General features: G+C 35.5%; 1 protein-coding gene across 4 annotated transcripts in view; it reads right to left on the bottom strand.

The window, feature by feature from the left end:
* Positions 1 to 21104, bottom strand: part of NBAS (NBAS subunit of NRZ tethering complex) — a 190137-nt gene that overhangs the window by 99324 nt on the left and 69709 nt on the right. For 2 of the 4 annotated variants that reach the window (XM_074861544.1, XM_074861541.1), the window contains 6 exons: positions 13887 to 14000; positions 12835 to 12992; positions 10600 to 10698; positions 4275 to 4442; positions 3570 to 3683; positions 3194 to 3323 (listed from right to left, as the gene is read on the bottom strand). In XM_074861544.1, coding sequence (XP_074717645.1) covers positions 3194 to 3323; positions 3570 to 3683; positions 4275 to 4442; positions 10600 to 10698; positions 12835 to 12992; positions 13887 to 14000 — 783 coding nt within the window. The remainder of the gene's footprint in view (positions 1 to 3193; positions 3324 to 3569; positions 3684 to 4274; positions 4443 to 10599; positions 10699 to 12834; positions 12993 to 13886; positions 14001 to 21104) is intronic. The other 2 variants (XM_074861545.1, XM_074861542.1) reach the window with 2 other exon arrangements.

Below are 21104 nucleotides of genomic sequence, written 5' to 3'. Positions count from 1 at the left end.
CCTACTTTACATACACAAAAACACATGTGTATACACAAAGACTAATTTCATACAGTTTTCTGTCTCCCAGTGAAGCTCTACGGAATTCTCTGAGGTCTAACAGGGCTGAGTTCAAATCACAGGCTATGGACATTAGCAGGGTGCCATTTTGTCCTCTCACACGTTTTCACAAAATTTACAGGAACTTAGCATCATTTCAGACCACTGCCAAATTTGAAATTTGCCAAACAGATTAGATGTTACAGGGTTGGCAAACCAGGGAGGACAGGCAGTGACAAGCAAAGAGCCAATGCTGCTGTTCCCACAAGCAGCACTTCCTTAGGGAAACACAAAAAAAAAAAAAAAATTTCCTGTTCAGGTCTTTATGCCACAAGCCTGTTTGGAAGGTAAAGTAGTGAAGAAAATGGTTTATTTGTGAAAACTAGCATTTATCAATACCTAGGAAGTTTCAACTCTTTCCATGCTTTTTTCTCTGAAAAAAATGCAAAAACTGCTTCAAGTCTTCAATTGTTCATTTAGCATGTGATAAAATCTCACTAAATTTAAAAGTAAATTTTGCAGTTATACAGCCACACCTGCAAGCAATTACAAAATCATGGAAAACATTAAGGTATTCTTTGTTCTAAAACTCCTGAGGATTAACAGGTATGACCTACCTACTTGTGTTTACTTAGAGTTTAGTACCTAATCTGGTTACAACTAAATGCAGCCATCAATTGTGGTAACTTTCTGTTCAGATCTCATCTTCAACCTCCCCATCAAATGTCTAAGGACTATGGAGAAAGTTAACTACAGTTAAGCAGAGATGCGCAGTACTGCATTGGTCACACTAAGTCTGGATGCACTATAACGGCACAGCTGAGGAAAGAGTGTTTTACTGGACCCAAAGTGATGGTGCTACCCCTTCACCTGAAAATGCTCAGTCTACCACCTACATCCAGATAGAGGGAACAAGAAAAGTCGAAGCCCAAGGCTTGTGGCCCTATCAAATCCACAAAAAAGAGCAGCAAACATTATCTTAAGTTTTACCATGCAGGCTGCCTCTGGGGAAAGTGTTTAGTCATTCCCTCACACCTGGAGCATGACACTGCTATGGTAATAGAAACAGAGTTTGATGCATACTTCTAAGCTTCTAAGACAATGTGCTAAGTACAACTGGGGTTTCTTTGCTCAACTGCATCTTCTTCCAGGTTCATTGATTCTTCTAAAGGAGCTGAAGCCTGATGCTGTAGCTGTCCTAGAAGACAACTAGAAGGAAACAAATGGGATTCAAACTTGTCAGCAAAATCAAATGAAAACTGCCATGTTTATTAGTTACTAGCATAGCAGCTAATAACTCATATTAGCATTCATGTTTCATATGGCAAAATCCTCCCAAAACCTTAGAGTAAGCCTAAAAATATGGGAAAAACATGAACAATAAATGTGTGATATCTGCATGATTTTTTTAAATTTTGGCAGCGTGCTATTAATATGCACATTTTCAAGCTCCACAATCCTGAAAGAGTTAAGTCATTCTAAGAACTTTCATGGGAATTGATAAAGCAAAGCATTAAGACGGGGGAAGAGGTGGGATCCACTACTGTTAATCCAGGGATAAATGCATTACAACTAGCAAATTACCAATCCATCCATTTACAGAAAGCTGTTACGCTTACATGTAACAGCTCTGTTAACTACCAAAAGGTGTCATACAGCGGGACTGCTGAGTACAGAACAAATACAGCTCAGTTTTCCGGAGGTAAATAGAGCTCTCGGTTCCACAGCAGTTGGAGGGACTTGTAAATGAAATTCAGACTGACTAGAGAATAAGAGTGGTGAAAGAGAACAGAACTATTAAAGTGGTAAAAACAGTAGTTGGCATACTTAAGAGGAGGAAGACAGAGGCTCAAAACTAAAGCTGGAATCTAAAATTTATTTTCTTCTTCAAGCAAAAGTCCCCAAAACTGAAATTTCCATCTCAAAGATGGCCACTGAATTGTAAACAACCTGTTCCAAGTACTCAAGTTGGAGCAGGAAGTATTAGCAAAGTTCTGTCAACTAACATCATTTGCCCTAAGAAAGCAGTGAATACTTTTTAATCCTTGCCTCCCCCTCCTTTAAGACACAGGTATCAGAGCTAGAAGCCTACAGGCTTTCAGCATGCAAGAAGAAAGATCGTAAGTACTGATTTAAACTATTTTTGCATTAAAAGAGCATGAAAGAAACAAAATGTGAACACATCCCCGTTTATAAGCTGTTGCTGACCTTTTCTAATTCAGAATGTTATTATATTACAACTGTACAGGTTGTCTATAGAAATATCACATATCTCAAACTACTGAATTGTATACTTGTAAGACAAATATGCTGGCTTTCAATAAACAGTTGAAATAAAACTGTGTGGCTTATGAAGAAAGTCTCACTTGAAACTTTCCTCATATCGCAAGTGATATAACATACTCATTTTTCATGGCAGAACTTACCACAGAGTAAAACACAATACAGACACCTTCCTTCAAAAGACACTAACGGCATGTAAATATTTAAACAGTTCATTTCTTAAACCAGCAGGAGACAGCCAAAAGTAAAGACAAACAATCACAGGTGGTTGTGTGGTATGTTGTGGGTTTTTTTAAAAAGTGAAACTTTCAGCTAACAAATTACTCAGTACAACCTATAAAACGCAGAAATTTCAGGGGATGACAAAATGTTCTAATGATTCCTGAAGTTGCAGTTAAGCATTAGCAAATAAATTACTGTAATGACTCTGCAATACTGAAGGCTGTATACACAACGTCACAGAATCTGAGCAAGTGAATACAGAGGCAAACATACAAAAAACATTAACACTGGGTTGCAGATTGCCATTTCCATCTGTGCATGGTACTATTCAGGAAACCTTCTACAATTTTTCTCCCCAGAATGTTCGTATCTTTTTCACCCCCCATGTTTCTGCTTATTGAAAGTCAACTTTCAGATTTCTAGCCTTTACTGAGCAAGACCTTTTAAAAATACTACTTCTATTGAAAACTCTGCAGCTAGTTCTATCAAGACTACTTACCAACATCAGATGTTGAATCAGATCACAATTCATACAAAATACCCAGACAGCACTTCAGATCATTCTGTGCAATTGTCCATATTTAAACCCATCCATAGATTCTCCTATATTTACTATATACAGTAAATACAGGAATGAATATACACGTACCCATACCTTCTGTAGTTGGAAGTAGGTCTTTTCCTTCGCTCTTTGTTTCTGTCAGTTTCTCTGTTCTCAGCAACACTTCTGCAAAGCTTTCTAAAGAATTGTTCTGGTATGTGCCATAGCCGATTTCAGACTAGAAGTAAAACAAGATAACTGACACATGCACGCTACACCCTGCAGTTATATTTAGTTCACTTGCATCAGATGCAATTATCTACCTCGGTTCCTGCATTTGCTTTTCTTTCTGTTTATGTCTGGATTTTTTCCTACTATTGCACAAAATTTCAAGACACACAAATAATCCAAAATCCGTAGTTTTACTTAATTATAAAACGTCAACAAAAAAATAACACTTCAGAATTCTGTAACAGAAACTTACTTCTGCAACATATGGATCAGCAATTAGAGACTCATAAAACGGATGACAGCCTTGTTTTTCCACAGTGGCGTTTTCTCCAGGCCCACTTTTTAATACATCTCCAAATTCTTGGCCCTGGGAAAAGTAAGTATAGTTGAGCATAGTTGTAAAAAAGCTCATTAAAAAGTCTGTAACTGTTCAGAAGGGAAACAACTGTAAATGAAAATATAATTGAATTCAGTGGGGAGCAAGATAGGAGTCATCTTACATAAAGCAATGTTGAATGAGGTCCAGTATTCTTAAAAAAGGGAAGAGAATCATGCTCAAAAGTAGTATCAGAAAAACTAGCATCACAAACATTATAGAAAATCCACTGAAATAGAGATAGTAGAAAAGAGAAACTGAAAAGGAACAGCTTTGAATATAAAATGACAGTATTTAAAGAGTGGGCTTCACTGTGCTTTCTTCCCCAAAGTTCTGCCAAATTTCAACTATGCCTTTTCACACAAGGCTAAGAAAGCAGGAGAAAACAGATTAGAAAACAAGAAAAGGAAACACCTTTAGATCTGTTCTTTTACTGGGATTTGCTTGCAAACAATCCTGTGATGCCTCTAGTTCATTTACTGATTTGAGGTCTTCAGTTATATACCTACAAAGGATCCTAGCTGTTATACTAATGTATCAGTGAACCTGTAAACATCTGGAAACACATCAGTTATCCCTTACATGTAATGGTCGAAGATAAGTTAATGATCTCTTCCACCACTGTCCATCACTGACAGCATGCAGCATGGCTTTTGTTGTCATAGTTGTGTTAGACAACACCTTCATGGTTTTTGAAGTTGTCCAGTACAACAAATCAGCAGACTGGTTAGAGGAGACGTTGCTTTCATCCTGTGAGCATAATGCAACACACAATGGCAAGTGTTAGACTCATGCTTTAATGAGGCTAATGACCTAAATGACCTTTAATGAGGCTAAAGCCAAATGCATTAGAGTTCAGGCACACTATGTTAAGAACATATTTTAATGATCATTAATTTAAGCAGCAGCTGTCATAAAAAAACAAACAAAAAACAAGTTAAAAGTGATTTAGAAGTTTTCATCTGAAGTGAGTAGCATGATCAGTAGAACATTTTGCCCCTTATTCAACTATAATCTCACTTCCACAGACAATAGCTGGTTTTAATTCCAAAGTTTATAATGGTAATGCTTTACATAATTGTTGAATGCTTCTACTGTTAAAGTAATGATGTCTCTACAAATGAGGAGATTGAGCATGCTAAAATTAATCTTCAATAATTCAAGAAAGCTGATAATAGAGTCAGTCTTGTATTTGTACAGAGGTAGCATTAATTAAGTTGAATTCTCAGTAGGGTAAATGGTGAAGAGATGCAAACATTCATCTCCACACCGAGTGAAAAAGTATCATCAAGATTTGAAATTCTGCAGTCAGCACTTAAAAGGTACTGAATACAGCAAACCTAAAGACTGAAAAGACGAATCAAGACCCCAGCCTACTCTCAACCCCAAACTGTTTCTGTAATACGTGCATGTGTATGTCTACACGTTATTCTGCAAAATGTCTTCACGCAGTCTCAGTAAACTCACATGTAAGTCTATTCTTAAAAGTAGAAGACATGTTCCACAAAAGGAGCTTTCTGTACCAGCTCTTCCTATGTAGAGCATTTAAATAACACCCAGAACATCCATGTTGGTTGATCTGTGCTATTCCAGTCCTGAAAGATTTGTGTTAATAGCAAAGCTTACACATTACAAATAAATACATAATTAGCATGCTAATGTAAACACACTGTCTTCAGCAATACAAAATACAAATATTTTCCTTCATGCAGCAAATTTCAACAGCTTTATATTCAGCGTTTCTCCCTAACAACTCTGTTATTCATTTCCCCACACACTGAAGTGTATTGAAATAGAAAAATTCTACCTGTATAACTGACTGTGAGGTATTAGTTTACAACTTACTAACTCATGACAAAACTTCAGGCATCAGAGAAAAAGGATGCCAAGTTATGCTCATATGAATTATGTTCCACCATAACTTCAGTGACAAAACACAATAGCTTCAATAAGGCAGAATTTCACTGCAGACGAACTTATTTTAGCACCTTTTACTGTAGCATGCAGTAAATCACTACCTCAAGCTGACCACTGAGGTAGCAGGTCCATCTTAAATCCTTTTTTCCATTAAGGCTTCAACATTTTTTTTTTTCAAACTTTTCTGAAATTATATTCTGCATTTCACAGACGCACCCCTCATGAACTAACTGGCTAAACTGGAAATTTCAGCTCTTACTTCACCAAATGAAGAAAGAGCACGCCAAGTACAACATGCCAGAATTTTTATTCCTCCGAAAACTAAAAAGCAAGAGAAAATCCTAGGTCTGGTGGGGGAGAGCGGGGGAGAATTTCTTGTTTGTGGTTTTTAAATAAACCACTCCTGGTACTTAGTACAAAAGCTTTTTGTAATTTAAGTGTTATATACAGAATACTAATTTCTCTCTCCACCTCCATTTTCAAGCAGATGCTGCAGGACACCTAAAGGATTTTTCATGGGGAAAAAATAAAACAAAACAAGCCAAAAAAAATCCACGCCCCCCAAGTTCTCAACTGCATTTGAGCAAAACACATTTTTTAAAATAAACTTCCTTCAGCAGTGTGAAACCTAAAGGGCTAACTAGCATGCCAGTGTGTATGCTTTTATAGCTCTACCGTTATCAGATAAACTCTATTGATTTTTTCTAAAGAGAATTTCAACTCTTATGAGTAATTACAGTCTTTTCTGCACAAATAAGAATTGTTTTCTGAAAAGCCATTCCTCTGTATACCTGGAACAGCAATACTTTCAGGCTATAACTTTTTGCTATCCTGAATCAATCTCTCATAAAATAAATTATTTCTGAAAGATTGATGGAGATCCCATTTTTGGTACTCCCATTGGAAAACAGGAATCTAAAATAGTCTCTTATACATAAGAATTCATATTTATTCTACATTTATGCTTTGTGCCTTGAAGGGTTTTTTGGGGGGTTTATTGGTATTTGTTTTTTTTCTTTTTGTAATGTGTGTTACAGCTAATGAACCAGTTATTGAAAACTCCAGTCCTGTAAAGATAAACCAGACCCTGGATGAGAGCCTAGGGAAAAGATTCAGTTCAAGATGACAACACTAGAATTCAGGTGTCACTGGATGTCTAAGCTCTTATTAGGGCTATAATGTCACCGGAACTGAAAAAGTAACCCAGCCTTAAGCATACACAATGCATTTGATTCAGATGCTTAAACACAGACTTTAACGACTAAGATATATGGCAGTAATTAAGATATCTACTTAACACTTGTAGATCTGACAAGAGTACTCCTAGACTTTTTGGGTCAGTAGCTAAAGGACAGGTACTTAGGGCATCTCAAATTGTTGATATCTATGATTAAGTAACTAAACCAAGAACCTAATGGCTGATTAACTGCATTATTTCCTATGCACAACTGACTAGATCTCCACTGATTACAACAGGGGTTTAAATAGTGAACGTAAGAGTTCCACGTTAAGATTTTTCTCCTTCTCTGTAGAAGAGTTCAGTAACACTGTACATGAACAGGATTCCTTCGGGAACTACAGCTACCTCTTCCTATGGGAAGAATTCTAATTTAGTTATTACAGAATTAAAACCAGTACATTTACTAAACCACAAAACACAGTGCCAGTTATTCTGAAAATAAAAAATAAAATTATTTGAAAAAAAAGTCACATTTCAAACAGCAGGTGGAGAGTTATTTTTGCCCTGAGGTTCCAAAGAATTCCTGCAATCTGAAGATACTCTCCTCTAGAAATTATGTCTGCTCTCCTATCAAAGAGTTTGTTTTCAAGGAAACTTGAAACTGTACATTTCTCTTTTGCTGATGTGCCACTTTACACTAATAGAGCTTTTACATTCAGATATGTAAAAGATAATGATTTAACTTATAACAGACTTAACGCATGTTTTAAGTATTATGCAGATCTAACATAATGTCAAGAGCTCAGTTATAAGGCAATCAATGGTTATTGTTTCTACTGTTTATACACAACAGCATCTTAATTTTCTCACTGAAATACTCTGAGAAGCACAAGACCAGTTGTTGAGGCATTTGTAACATACAATAAAGAGAAAAAAGGTGGTGACTGGGGAAACTTAACATTTTGCTTAGAAATAATCTGCTGTATTAGAGTCATTGGCGTTTCCAGAGGGTAATCTATCCCATGAGTTCAATCAACAGTGACAAGCTGGCAATAAGGTAATGAAGTACGTTCTTGTGCAAATGCAGTAGCTCCAACAGAATAATTACATGCATCTTTATCATAGCAATAAGGAATTTCCTTAAGAGTAGGAACCACCAAAAACTGAACCACCAAAGACTGACTGGTCACTATGACAGCAATGTTAAATGACACACTTTTATGCAATCTGTGAAGATATGTAGCCAGCTGCTATCAAGATTTCTACAAGTTTCATGGGGAAAAAAGTTTCAGAGAAAAAACTTAAAACAACAAAAATGAAACGATTCTAGACATTTCAAGAGAGGAGGTCAAGAGAAGAATGATTGACAAGTATGACCAGCTGGTGATGTACACTGGTATAATGAAAAAATTGGTAGAGGCAACTAATGATTCAATATTAGATGAAGGTAAGAAGAGGTAGAAAAAGGTCACTAAAGCTTTGAAAAGGAAAATTTATATACTTAAGATGGGTATTTTTAATACAACAGAGAATGGGATGCCCAAACACGTGTATGCTAGAAGCAGCTTAGTTGATATAAGGAAAATTACATTTAGAACACCAATTTGAAAAGGTATTAATAAACGAAAGAAAAAAAAAAACATTTGCCAACTCCTTAAGAAAAGGATGCTCTAAGTTAATCAGAATATAAGTGAAAAAGAAAAGAGTAAAAAGAAAGGGAAAAAAAAAATCTTATAGTTTGTTTTTACTTTGAAGAAACTGAAATTCTGTGCAAGACAATAAATGTGAAGCATGAGGAATTAGATGAAGTGGAACTATGGGGATTACAGGTATGGGATTCAGTTAAATCAGAGAAACTGAGTTATTGAATATATTGCGTTTCTAACATTTCAGATGTCTCTAACAAAGGAGTTACACAGTCACTAAATTCTTGGCTATGTTTCCTCCTGTGTCATTGCAAGACATAAAAGAAGCTATAAATCCCTATTAAGTCAACAGGGAGAGAACAAAAGGACAGAATTAGCAAATACACAAAACTCATTTCATAGTATGACGGTCTGAAGTATGGCACGCCAAGAAGCTGTATTAAAACAGAAAGAAAAAACCTCAATGCAGCAACATACAAACTTACCAGGTCAACTGTCTGACTACTTCCAATTCTAAACAAACAACCAACCACAACTAAGGGAAAAAAAATGAAAGATATATTGGAGAAAATAAGAGTGAATAATTTTCTGAATGCAAATTCCGCAGCATAATGAAAATTGCTTGAGTAGATAATGAAGTTAATTAGTGAGTTTACTCAACTCTGATAAACCCCTGAATAAGTTTCTGAATCATTTATATGCATGTATAATTGTTCTGTCACAACACAGTCAATAGTACTACAGCATACAAAAGGTGATGCATGACAAATTTGTTATATACATTAAAATATTGCAAACATAGGCATCTGCAGCCACATCAGAAGGTTCCACAATTTTATGAACATCTACTTAATAATCTTCCTCTCAGAGAAATTCATTTACCAATTTCCAGAAAATATAAAGCATTCATGCCAGTGAAACAGATCTGTTCTTCATCTCTGTAACTCTTGCAGATACATAAAGCGTTTAGCTCTCTTCCTCTGAATACTGTTTTCAGTGCTATTTTACTTTCCTGCCAATTTGTTATATATATGCAAATATGTATGTTTGTGTACATATGCATGTATGTATACAAAGTATGCATGTGTGCCTATACATATATAAAAACATACACAAAATATAGACATATACATAGAAGTTAACTGTTCCCATTCTAATAACATAAAGGAGAGGTGTGAGTTTTTTAAGCCACATGGTGTTAAATATATCAAAGGCAAAGACTAGCATGTTCTATCTACAGCTGTCATTGGTAAAAGTTCCTCAAGGGTATAATGACATTAAGGAGGCTGCAACTGAGACACTTTTCTCAAAAAGCCAGACTATGCAACATGAACCCCCCTTTTTTTTTTTTTCTTTCTGTATTCTTTATTTTTGAAGGTTTTTGCCCCCCCTCCCCTGATCTGTTTATCATCTACAGAAAAACAGAAAACAGAGAAAAAGAATAAACTTAGAAGTTTCCACTCTGAAGATGACAAAAAAGACATTCCTTTCTTTCATATACAGGTAATTACATCTTCTTTAAAAAGAGAAATGTATTCGCAATTGTACATTTACAAACTTGAATTTGTTAAAATAATAAAAAATGAAAAGTAGAAAGAATAATAGTAGATTTTTTTTCCTCCTGCTCTGCCTCTATTTCCCATAAAACACTCAATGTTCCTTCTGATCTTACACATAAAAATAGTTTCACATGCATATATGAAAGTTATAAAACAGCAAAGAATCCATAAAATTCATGATGCATAGAACAAAGGGGAAAAGTACATTTAATTGAAGACATTTTTTAATTAAATATGTAGCTCGAACATTTTCAAATGTTTTGCTTTGCAGTTGGGACCGATCAAAAATCAAACCAACATTAATGTATATTATTGCGCTAAATTTTGTTGCACTTTCTTCTTCTCCTGCCTCTGAGTTTATATTTTTTTCTATGGTGCTAAAACTGCGTAGGAAGAAACAACGAAAAATCAGAACAGACTAAGTATAAACACATAAGCAAAACCTTGAACTTAAAACAATCTAAAAACAGACATTAGTAGATATCTTTAATGTTGTACATTTGATCTAGTAAACAGGTAGATGTTGCTAAAAAGCCCAAGTTCAGCTCTTCAGCATAATGCAGAATAAAATCATTATTACTTTAAAAGCTCTATTTAAAGCTTACCTCTGTATCCTTACTGATCAACGAAGAAGTTCCTGAGATAGTTACATTCTCACCTCCTTCTGAAGGAAAAAACTGGCAATTCACAGCCTGATAAAGGATCTACAAACACAAAATAAGTATCTCTTAACAGTCAAATAATCAAATGCAAGAATTATGACTGATGTCATAGAAAACCCAAGAAATTATGTTGTAAAAGCTTCCATGATAGAAGAACAAGTATGCAGGGGAAGACAGGGAGAAGAACACATAAGTATCTTTCACATCCTCTTACTGTTGTAGTCTCTAGACAAATTGACCTTCCCTTCTCTGTGATTTTTGTGCAATATTTTTCACACAATCTAAGAATTTTATTTTTTTTTTAATGATATGCACCCTGCTGTACTATGTAGGCTAAAGAACTTCCATGAAAAACACGCATTATCTGAACTGTGCCTCTGAGGTGCTGGGCAACTCCACAGAGGCAAGTGTTACACAAGATAATGGTTTCGTGAGCAGAATTTCCGCAGGCCACAGAACTGATGAAGGTCCACAAAAGACATTTAGAGCCATTTAACATCATCTGGTCTGCACGACCTTCTGATAAAGACTTTTTGCATATATCTATCTACATACAGAGTGCTTGCACAAAACATGTAGGACCATTAATGAACAGAGCTGAAAAGATTAGTTTATGGAGAAAGTAATTGCAGAAGCAGCTGATTAAATGTGCTTTGACAGAAATCACAACTTGGGTTTGGCTTCCTCCATTGAATATCAAATTAATCATCACTGTATTTTTGCTACAAATGATATTGCACTAACAAAGAAGCCTCAGCAACAGATTCAGTCTCAAGTTTTGTGAATAGAGAAGACAGAATCTTTTCACTTGGAGAAGTGGGATGCAAGAGGGTAATAACCAGTGGCTGAGCAGCTGCACTGCATTACACCTGAACATGAACCCTTTAGAAGGACTGAGACAGCAATACAGAAGCAGTGACTTGACGGAAAGTCTAACAAATTTTGGTTTATACAGTGCCGAAAGTTTGACTTCAAATTCTAATTTTAAGTATGGGCACATAAGGGCAGAAACAAGTTTCTATTTCTACATTGTACAGGTACCAATTCTGCAAAGATTTCACTTGTGCTGAAGCTCGTAATTGTACCTACCTCTCAAATTTAAGTGCTTTCATGATGGAAAAAAAAAAAAAAAAAAAAAAAAAGGAAATAGCTTGCAGGAGCTAGACTTTATTTCAAATCCTTTGTAGCAGTTTATTCTGATGTTACCCTATTACTGAAGCAGTACAGACTGCCTTTATACATTGCCTGTATTTCTCATACACATTGCTATACAAGCAATTTTGTAAAGAAAAAGGCTACGCACTTGCAGCTGCCTTAATTAGACTATGTATGTACTGTAGCTATTGCTCCCTTCTCCTCCATTCTCTCTCTAGACACAGAATGCAAGGCCTCTAAGATATTTTTATTACACAAAGATAAATCTATGAACATTGTGAACTCTTAGACAACTAAGGCAATTACAAACTCTTAAACACTAGCACACAGGCCACGCCACAGTTAGACTGAACAGGAATTTAACATTTTGACAACCTAAATTACTGCACTGCAGTTTCAAATAAAACTTTTAAAAAGGTTTGCTATCTCCTTCCATAACTTATATTGAAATGCCACAATTAGGTATCCTCACATATATAGTATGATCAGCTGAACACCAAAGACATGATTCTATTAAGAAGTCAGTCATTGCAGAGTTAATAAAGATGACTCAGACATAAAGCCTGTGGTAGCTGGTAAAATTAGTACATGGTTGAAATCAGTGAGAAAATAATTTCATTGTATATTGGGTAGAGATCATAAAAATGTAAGAATAAACATTTCATATACATTTATGTGGGCATTTAATGAAGTTGCATTACAAGGTGTAAACACCTGGAAAACACTGAAAAAGATTATTGAACCCATTTGCAAATAAAATGTTTAAATCAGACAATAAATAAAGAAATTAAAATTAATAGAGAACAGAATTGCACTTCTACTTGAATAGCCAACTCATTATATAAAAATGCTTATAAAGAGACCTCATTTGTTGAAATATAACAGTGAAAGCAGAAAAACAGCATAGAACAAATGTAAACCTTTCGGGGGGTAGAGCTTAAGGGAATAAACTTAAAAATGAGCACAAGTCTCTTACATTGGTAAGCACTGAACTTGCATGAAAGAAGTTCCAGAAACTCCTACCTGGGTTTGCAACGAACTGCTCACTCCCAGCAATGCCTCTATGGCACCTGGGGGACAGTGTGTCAGAGCAAAAGCCATCAGCTCCTGACGCATACCCAAATCATGGTAGCCTTCTGATTGTCCAAGCTGACTGCATACTTCCCAGCTTTTAGAATAACCTACAAGGGAAAATGTACTTCTGAGGTTGGTAAGCTTGACAGGAGCATGCTGCATAATTCTTACTGGATGAAATAAAGGAGGGCATGTGGCATTGTTGTGGACACTAACAACCCCTGAGAAAGGAACCATAAATACTCTGTAAAACAGAGATGTAACTCACCTTCAGACTGACCAAACACAAAGAAGATTCATTATTATCATATTGTAGATATCAGTACAATAGGCATCTGTATGCCTACACACTATGTATTTACATATATAAATCATTTATATATATATATAAATCATAATTTACTTCAGAGCCTGATATTGAACCCCTTATTGGAGTGGCTAAAAAAAAGTAAAATATATCACTTGATATAGTAAGAGAACCTCAAGTCACCTCAGATTTTTCCCCCTCAATCTCAAGGCAGAAAAAAAAGTGAGCAAAAGAAACAAATCCCATCTTTCTTAGTATCTTGATACTTATATGTCACTTACCTCTACTCATAACCCCACATATACAAATTACATAAATAGCACAAATATTTTAAGAGTTTTGATAGAAAGGACATCTAAAAGACCTGCACATTCCTACTATCTGCAGTCACATATTTTTACTTGTTAGAGAGGGGTACAGTATAGAATGAATGAGAAGCTGTGGTTCCCTAAGGCATATAGAAAAGCTCCCTGAAGTTACATGTCTAATACTTCGGTAACTATCTTATTACATACAGTATTTGCTGTACACATTTACATTTCATGGAGATGTCAGTTGACTTTCACAAACAAAATGTAACAGATTTTTGAATGAAATGGACCAATCTGAAGTACCATATTTCATAGTAAGCCAAGAGGCAGAACTCGGATTTCCACCACCATCACCCCATGCCACTCCCATTTATTCCCTTCACCTGTGGCCATGAGCTCCTGGCAATGCATACTAGCTGCTTTGTAGTCCTGGAAACTGAGAGCTTGTTCCACTAAAAGGATTAAAACTTGACCTTTTCTCTCCATCTGATCATCTCCTGTAAGAAAAATTCAACATTTTTATCAGTTAATTTGAATTAATGGTCAACTTAAGCTTGTTACTTTATTTAAGAAAACTATATGCCACAACATGAAAAGCCTGTCTTGAAATCAAAGCAGAAATAAAATTATCTGTTCTTTGCTGAACGAAACCATAGAAACAGTTATGTATTTCAAAAAACACTGCCGTCATAGTTGGCTAAAAAAAAAAAAAAGCACAGCATGTCATGTCTAAATTAAAAAAGTTTTGAAAAACTGTATTTATGTGATGGCCAAGACATAGATCAAAACTGATAATTAAGGTAAGTGACATACAAATTAAAAGCCTGACAGTGGGAAAAAAAAACCAACTTCCGTGAACCATAGTAGAAGAATTATTTTGACATTTTTGTTTTCCTAAAGTACACAAACCCCCAGCTTAAACTTTCACTTCATGGAGCCAAATAATTCATAAAATGTGGTAGGCACAACCCCACCCTCATAAATTGAGTAGAACCGTAACCATTTTTTCACACCATACATGCATCTTGATCACCAGACCTTCTGGACAATGCGTCTTCCCCCAGTTATGAGTCAAAAGTGACACTTCAGATACTAATGACCTCTTCTGAGTAAAGCTTCATCAAGAATCTTTGTCAAAAAATGTCATGACCTTAATTTTAATACTTCAGCATTCACAGACGAAAATCTAATCAGACAACTTACCTCTTTTTCAAAGCCAGTTATAGTCAATACAAATAACATTTATACCGGTCACCCATTACCAGTCATCCTTTTTTTTTTTTTAAGCTTTTTTCAATTTTGAGTGAACACAAGAGAATGGAAGTTATTTACTTTACTGACATCAGTTGGTCCAGTCTTGTGCTTAAAATAGTGTGTATGTCCATGCACTGTATGAGAAGGTGACTAAACATACACAGGACAAATAATCTCATGCTATTCATTTTAATTTAGGAAAGAAGGATGGCAAGAAGCTAATAAAAATGAGTGGATTTTTTCAATGCAAGCTTCTTGCTAATGCTTCTCCCCTATTATTAAAAGTGATTTTACACAGTCACTACTGTTACAGTCACCTGAAAAGGGCACTGGTTTATGAAACTGTATTAGTACAACTTGTGAAATGCAAATATTTCAGAAGGTTAAACAGCTCTGGTTCCAAAAACCATTTAAAGAATACATGTGCTTAAATTGTATAGCTGTTATTTTTAACTCTACTTTGCAGGTCCATCACCACAGGCAAAGCAAATTTCCTTTTAAAGCTTTCTCAAAAGAAGAGATATAGCAGTTGTGCTAGAATGACATTCAGGGAAGTGAAGTTTCCCTAATTACTGAACTCAATCAAGATTCTCCTAATCCCAGCACATCATGACTAACTCAGCTGGGAGAACAGGTTGGCTTCCCATCATTTTATCTTTTGGCCTCTTGGTCTATATACTGCAAACACACGATGTTCCAAATTAATCACATCCAAGGCTCTTCTGTTGCAAAATATTGCCCTCTGAAACCTGGGAATTTCTCATCCAGGCAAAAGTAATTACAGATGACAAAGAGGTGCTTCTATCTCACAAGCTAAATGTGAACTGTCATTTCTGTAAGGGATCCGTACTTGCCATTCACCTCCTGATGCCCACTTCACCCTGACAGGTTTACTACTTACAGATAGATTTGACTAAGTAGCAGACACAAATAAAAGGCAAGAGAAATAATCAAACTACTGTCCCTCAGATTGCAGCTAGACAAAATAATGACTGCTATTTATTACTACTTAAAAATTAGTGGGATTAGAGGGAAGAGATGAGGAACACTTGGAGCAAGGAAAGGTTTTCTTCACCATGCTTGAGCAGTTGTCAGCATACAAGTCCCCCATTTCCACTGTTTTAGCTACTTAGTTTTGATGCAGTAGGATACATCTCTGCATGTTTTACAAAAGCACAAGCATAAAATATAAGGATCACTTTCCTTCCAGTCCACGGCTATACTTGCTCATCTTATCTCCACTGTTGACTCATTTAAACTTCCATTATCTTGACACACGCTGTTATGCCACAGAATGGCCAGCTCCGACATGACTAGTGAATCCCCTGCATCGCAGAGCCCGAGCCCTTTTTCACATGGCTTTCATTGCCTCAATGGTGCAGTCATTTACAATACTACCCACTGCAGTTTAGGGGAATGGTCCTGTTGTTCTATTCAAACATGAAAAAATTCACTGCTTTAGCTTTGTAACATTTTGAAACTATTTTTAATAATAGTCTTATAAAATTGAAAGTTTTGAATTCTAAATTGTTCCCCTTCCCATTTTGACAGGCATCCAAGATTTAAAACTAAGAAAGGTTCAAAGAGAAAAACTATTAAAATTGTGACCTTATTATATTACATAGCAATTCTGCATTAGGCCTTAATGTTAACATCTGACATCCAGACTCAAACAAATCACGTTCAGAAACTGGAAAGAATATCTTAGTTTTTGTTTTGCTTTTATTATCTATGAAAGTTTGTGTGTGTTCAGCTCCTTTGGACTATTGCCTCATTACATCATAAGGAAAATGCATTTATATGCTAAGGGTTACTCCTCCCAGTGTGATTTAAGTCTCCAAAGTTCTTTCCATATCATTTCGTTATCATGTTTAGCATTCAGATCGAAGTTGATACAAGCAGATATGGCATTATATGTGAAAGGAGATTGTAACGAGGTGGTTGTTGGTCTCTTTTCCCAAGTAACAAGAGATAGGACAAGAGGATATGGCCTCAAGTTGACCCAGGGGAGGTTTAGATCGGATGTTAGGAAAAATTTCTTCACCAAAAGGGCTGTCAAGCACTGGAAAAGGCTGCCCAAGGAAGTGGTTGAGCCACCATCCCTGGAGGTATTTAAATAGATGTGGTGCTTAGGGACATGGTTTAGTGGGACTTGGCAGTGTTATGTTAACAGTTGGACTCTATGATCTTAAAGGTCTTTTTCACCCTAAATGATTCTATGATTCTATTACAAGTGATGAGAGGAAAAAATCTGGAAGCTCAGAAATAACAGAAAATCATTTTTTCTTGAAAAATAAAGGATGCTCAAATACTTTTAAAAACTTTTGATCCAATTTGGGTCATAGAAAGGAAAAAAAAAAGCTTACGGAAACACTTTGGGTATGATGCATGCTATTTGTGATTGGATGAAGCTACATTACCTTGAGTGAAACCATGTCATAAAAACTTAAATGTCAAATGTTGTCAAAATTGTATGTATACTTCAGAAATTCCATGTTATATATTTAGGAGACCAGAAACCATCTGTATGGTTACTTCCACACGTGTTGGGCAAGAAAGTCATTGTTGAAACAAGTAGATTTCAAAAATAAGCACTGATTTAGGAACGTGAGCAAAGCTTAAAGTTACAAGAATTAGCTTATGGATGTTAAGATTAATTAAATTACCATAGAAAGCTGTGAGAAAAGAGAATAACGAACAGAAAACATTTCTAGAGAGCCTGACTCAAGAAATAAAAAGCAATGCTCATTAGATATTTTTGATACGAGGAAACCAGTAGAGAAGATGCTCTTAATTTCTGCTATATAAGCTTTTTTTTTTTTCCTTACTATTGCTCCTCTATTTTTTAAGCAAGTAATTGCATGAAGTGAATTCTTTCACACCCTTTCTTAACCAAGAATGTGGATTAAGTGAGAATCGTAGGACATAGAATAGCTCCAGCTATCTGAGCAGGTGCAGATTTTCTGGCTGTCATGCTGAGCACACTCTCCCTCACTCACTTTGCCCATCTGTGAAATTAAGATAATACTTCTGTGCTTATTTTACAGAGGTAGTGACGTGAGGCTTAAGTGGAGTTTACTGTCATTAATCAAATACTTTAAAGCAATTAAGAAGCTAGCTGATATATCATTACCAAGGCAATATTTTTAGCTTTGATAAGTATTAATATAAATTCTATTGCTCACTTTCAGTGCTGTTCTCTAAACAAATTGTATTCAGAGAACACAGCTCCTGAAACTCCTTGAGGATGACCGTGTGTGCTCTACCCTTATATGCACAGCAAATGCATTCTTTTAGAATTGAAATTAAAATATATATGCTCATAGTATTTTATAGGCTATATATTAGTATAATATAACATAGCATATACTATATATATATACACATATGTATAAATTTATATAGCTATGGACAGATGTAGCAAGCAGGTCTTTCATGATCAGTAATCAATATGCAGTGCAGTGGCAGGGAGAACAAAGAGCAGGAAACGGAAACAGATTCCTCCAGTTAGCAGATAAAGCACAAGAAAGCAGCCTACTTGTAGCTACACACAGTGGAATGGTAAGGGAAGGGACTGCAAATTTGAGCATGTATAACCAATACCGGTAAGTATGTTCCACAAGACAAAATCAGAACTTCTTTCACAGCAAAGGTGGCTCATAAATCAGGATAATCGTATAAGTAGTGAAAACCAATTAGGGACAAAAACCAATTCTTCCTTCCAGCAGCGCTTTATCTAATTCTTCATTAAGCAAGTCCATAAAGTTCAATCCCCAGATTCTTTTTCAATATCCAGACTCATCTCAATATATCTCCATAAAACCATTCCCTTTTATCATGAGCTGTTAGAAATCAAGTTACCCTTTCCCAGTAGTTTTAAACCTGCTAACAAAGACTATCTGTACTAAAACTGCAAGAAGGTTTTCCTTTTCTAATATTCAGTTTAAAATAAAATATTCACAGATCTTAAAATCTGTATGCGTGAGCTGCCCTTTCGGCTACAAACTAATTTGTGGAATACTACTAGCATTTGTTATCATTCTTATGGCTACCAAGTCCTAAAATAACTCTTATTAATAACTAACTGCAACTCAATAACTAAAATTTCAAGTCAACAGATACAGAAATACCATCTCTACATGTCTTGCTTGAATATTTTTTTTTATATCTACTATTACATTTTAAGAGCCTCTTCATTTACAGACTATGATTAAGGCTATACCAGCATTCCACTTAAAAAAGGGTATTATTAAGCTAGCTATTAAAATAATATACAATTTTAAATTCAGTGTAAGGTTACCTATTCCACCACTCATTGGAAGTACATACATCAGTAATTAAGGACTAAAGACTAAAGCTCTACAGACTGTTTAATCTGTTGGAAAAGTATTGCATTTGCATGCATGACTTAAAAGAGCAATGATAATCATGTTTCCTTTGTATGCTTTTGGATACTCTTCCAGATACTTATCAGTGGGATGCAGTGTCAGGCACAAAAAAATATGCAGTAATAGTGGTATGCTGCTCATAGCTTTCAAGTCCACAAAAACTAAAAAAGATTAAAGAAATACTGAGTTACTTAAAATGAAAGAAACCTGTTTTCCATAGCCTATCTCCCACAACAAATAAGTTTAGATAAAATTCACAACTATGGGATTCTCATACTGAATCCCTATCTTGCTTATAAATTAATATACTGTACAGAAAATAGTATTTCTATATAAGTATTATGACTAGTTATCCCTCAGCGACTGTGAAATGGTTTTTAATCACAAAAGCTTAAAGAAAAAAAAAACGCACTGAGCCACAAAAAAAAATCTACCACATCCATCACCACAGAAAGTCACTACTGGGAATGTTTTGTTGATATTTTGTCCTTTCAAATAAATGTTATTCTACAACCAAAAGATAACTTGCAAAGCGACCAAGTTATTTTTTATTTAGCATAAGAGACAAGAAAAGCAAATGTCGAAGTAGCATATTCCTTACCAAGATTCACTCTTGAAATATACTTTTACTACTAAAATTTCATACTTATCACAGGAACAACCAGTAGCATTATTCCCAAGGTTAGGCATTAAAGTCACCATTAAAGCACCCAACACTCTTAGAACAAGTATGTAATTTGTGGCCTAAGTAGTACTTATTAAATCATTCACCTGCTTAAAAATTAACCATCTCACACATTCATCTTCTGGTTTTCTCCAGTCCAGCAACCACACGGAAGAGAAAATCAGGAGACCATTTTATCATCTGGCTTTACATACCTCTCTTAAATCTCTCTTTTCAGTGGTGTCTCAGTAAGTGCCACTGTGATTGTAACACTAGCACACAGACATTACCATATCAACGAGCTCTATATGAATTCCTTAAAGTTCTCTACCTAATATACCTAATATACATTGCCTCTCATCTTTCACTCTCTGGAGATGGGAGCCACGAGTTTGTTCCCTGTTCAAAGGTACATACCAGGGCACTGTAGATGCTGATCTACAACTAAGGCACTAGGACAACGGTACTGGACAAAATGCTTTGTGTTTTTACAATTCATAGAATCACTGTGGATTTGCTTACTTCTCTCATACAAAGAGAATCATTTAGAATCAAAAGGAAGGTAAAACAAAAATCAGCAGCATTAGCCTAAGGAACAAAGAATATTAAGAAGAGAAATTGACAGAATTTAACTCAATGCAGGAGGAAGCAGAGAGGAGAGGGAAAGAGCTGTACAACAATCTTGTCTTACAAATCAATATGGAGATTTTTTTTCCAAAAGTCTTGCAAGCAAAGAAGAAGTTATGACTCACTCTAGTTTTTTCTACAGAACAGATAACATGTACAATAAACAAATATGTAGATCAGATCCAGCTATCTAACAGGGTACCATCCCCTGACCTCTGACATCTTTCACATAGCAGCGCTACCTAACAGGAGCACTGAGCTTACCAGAGTCATGACAACATTTCCAGTGATTCCTTTCCTTCGGACCTAGGCATCTCGGGAGGTCAACAACTTAACTTCTGTACCTCTGTTCATAACCTCACCCAACCCCCTTGAATAAGGCCCTTGCTATATATAATACTATGCAAAAATTGCCAGTACTAAGCTTCCTGAAAACTCAAGAAAAAATTCTTACATGATTTAACAAATAGAGAAAGGAATTAGCCAGGCATGCATCAGTGACAAAGCCAGAATGCATTGATTTTATATACCACGCTGCATGAAATACGAATTTCTATTTTATATTTCTATATTCTATTTCTATATCATAAAAATATAGCAATATTGTATTTGTAGTTGCATTAATGAAGTATTTCTCAAAAATCAAAAGGTCTGCCAGACACTTTCAG

Source organism: Strix uralensis, chromosome 3, assembly GCF_047716275.1.
Source record: "Strix uralensis isolate ZFMK-TIS-50842 chromosome 3, bStrUra1, whole genome shotgun sequence".
In the NCBI taxonomy this organism is placed as follows: domain Eukaryota; kingdom Metazoa; phylum Chordata; class Aves; order Strigiformes; family Strigidae; genus Strix; species Strix uralensis.
Note: the sequence above shows the minus strand (reverse complement) of the source record. Positions and strands in the feature narration are given on the sequence as shown.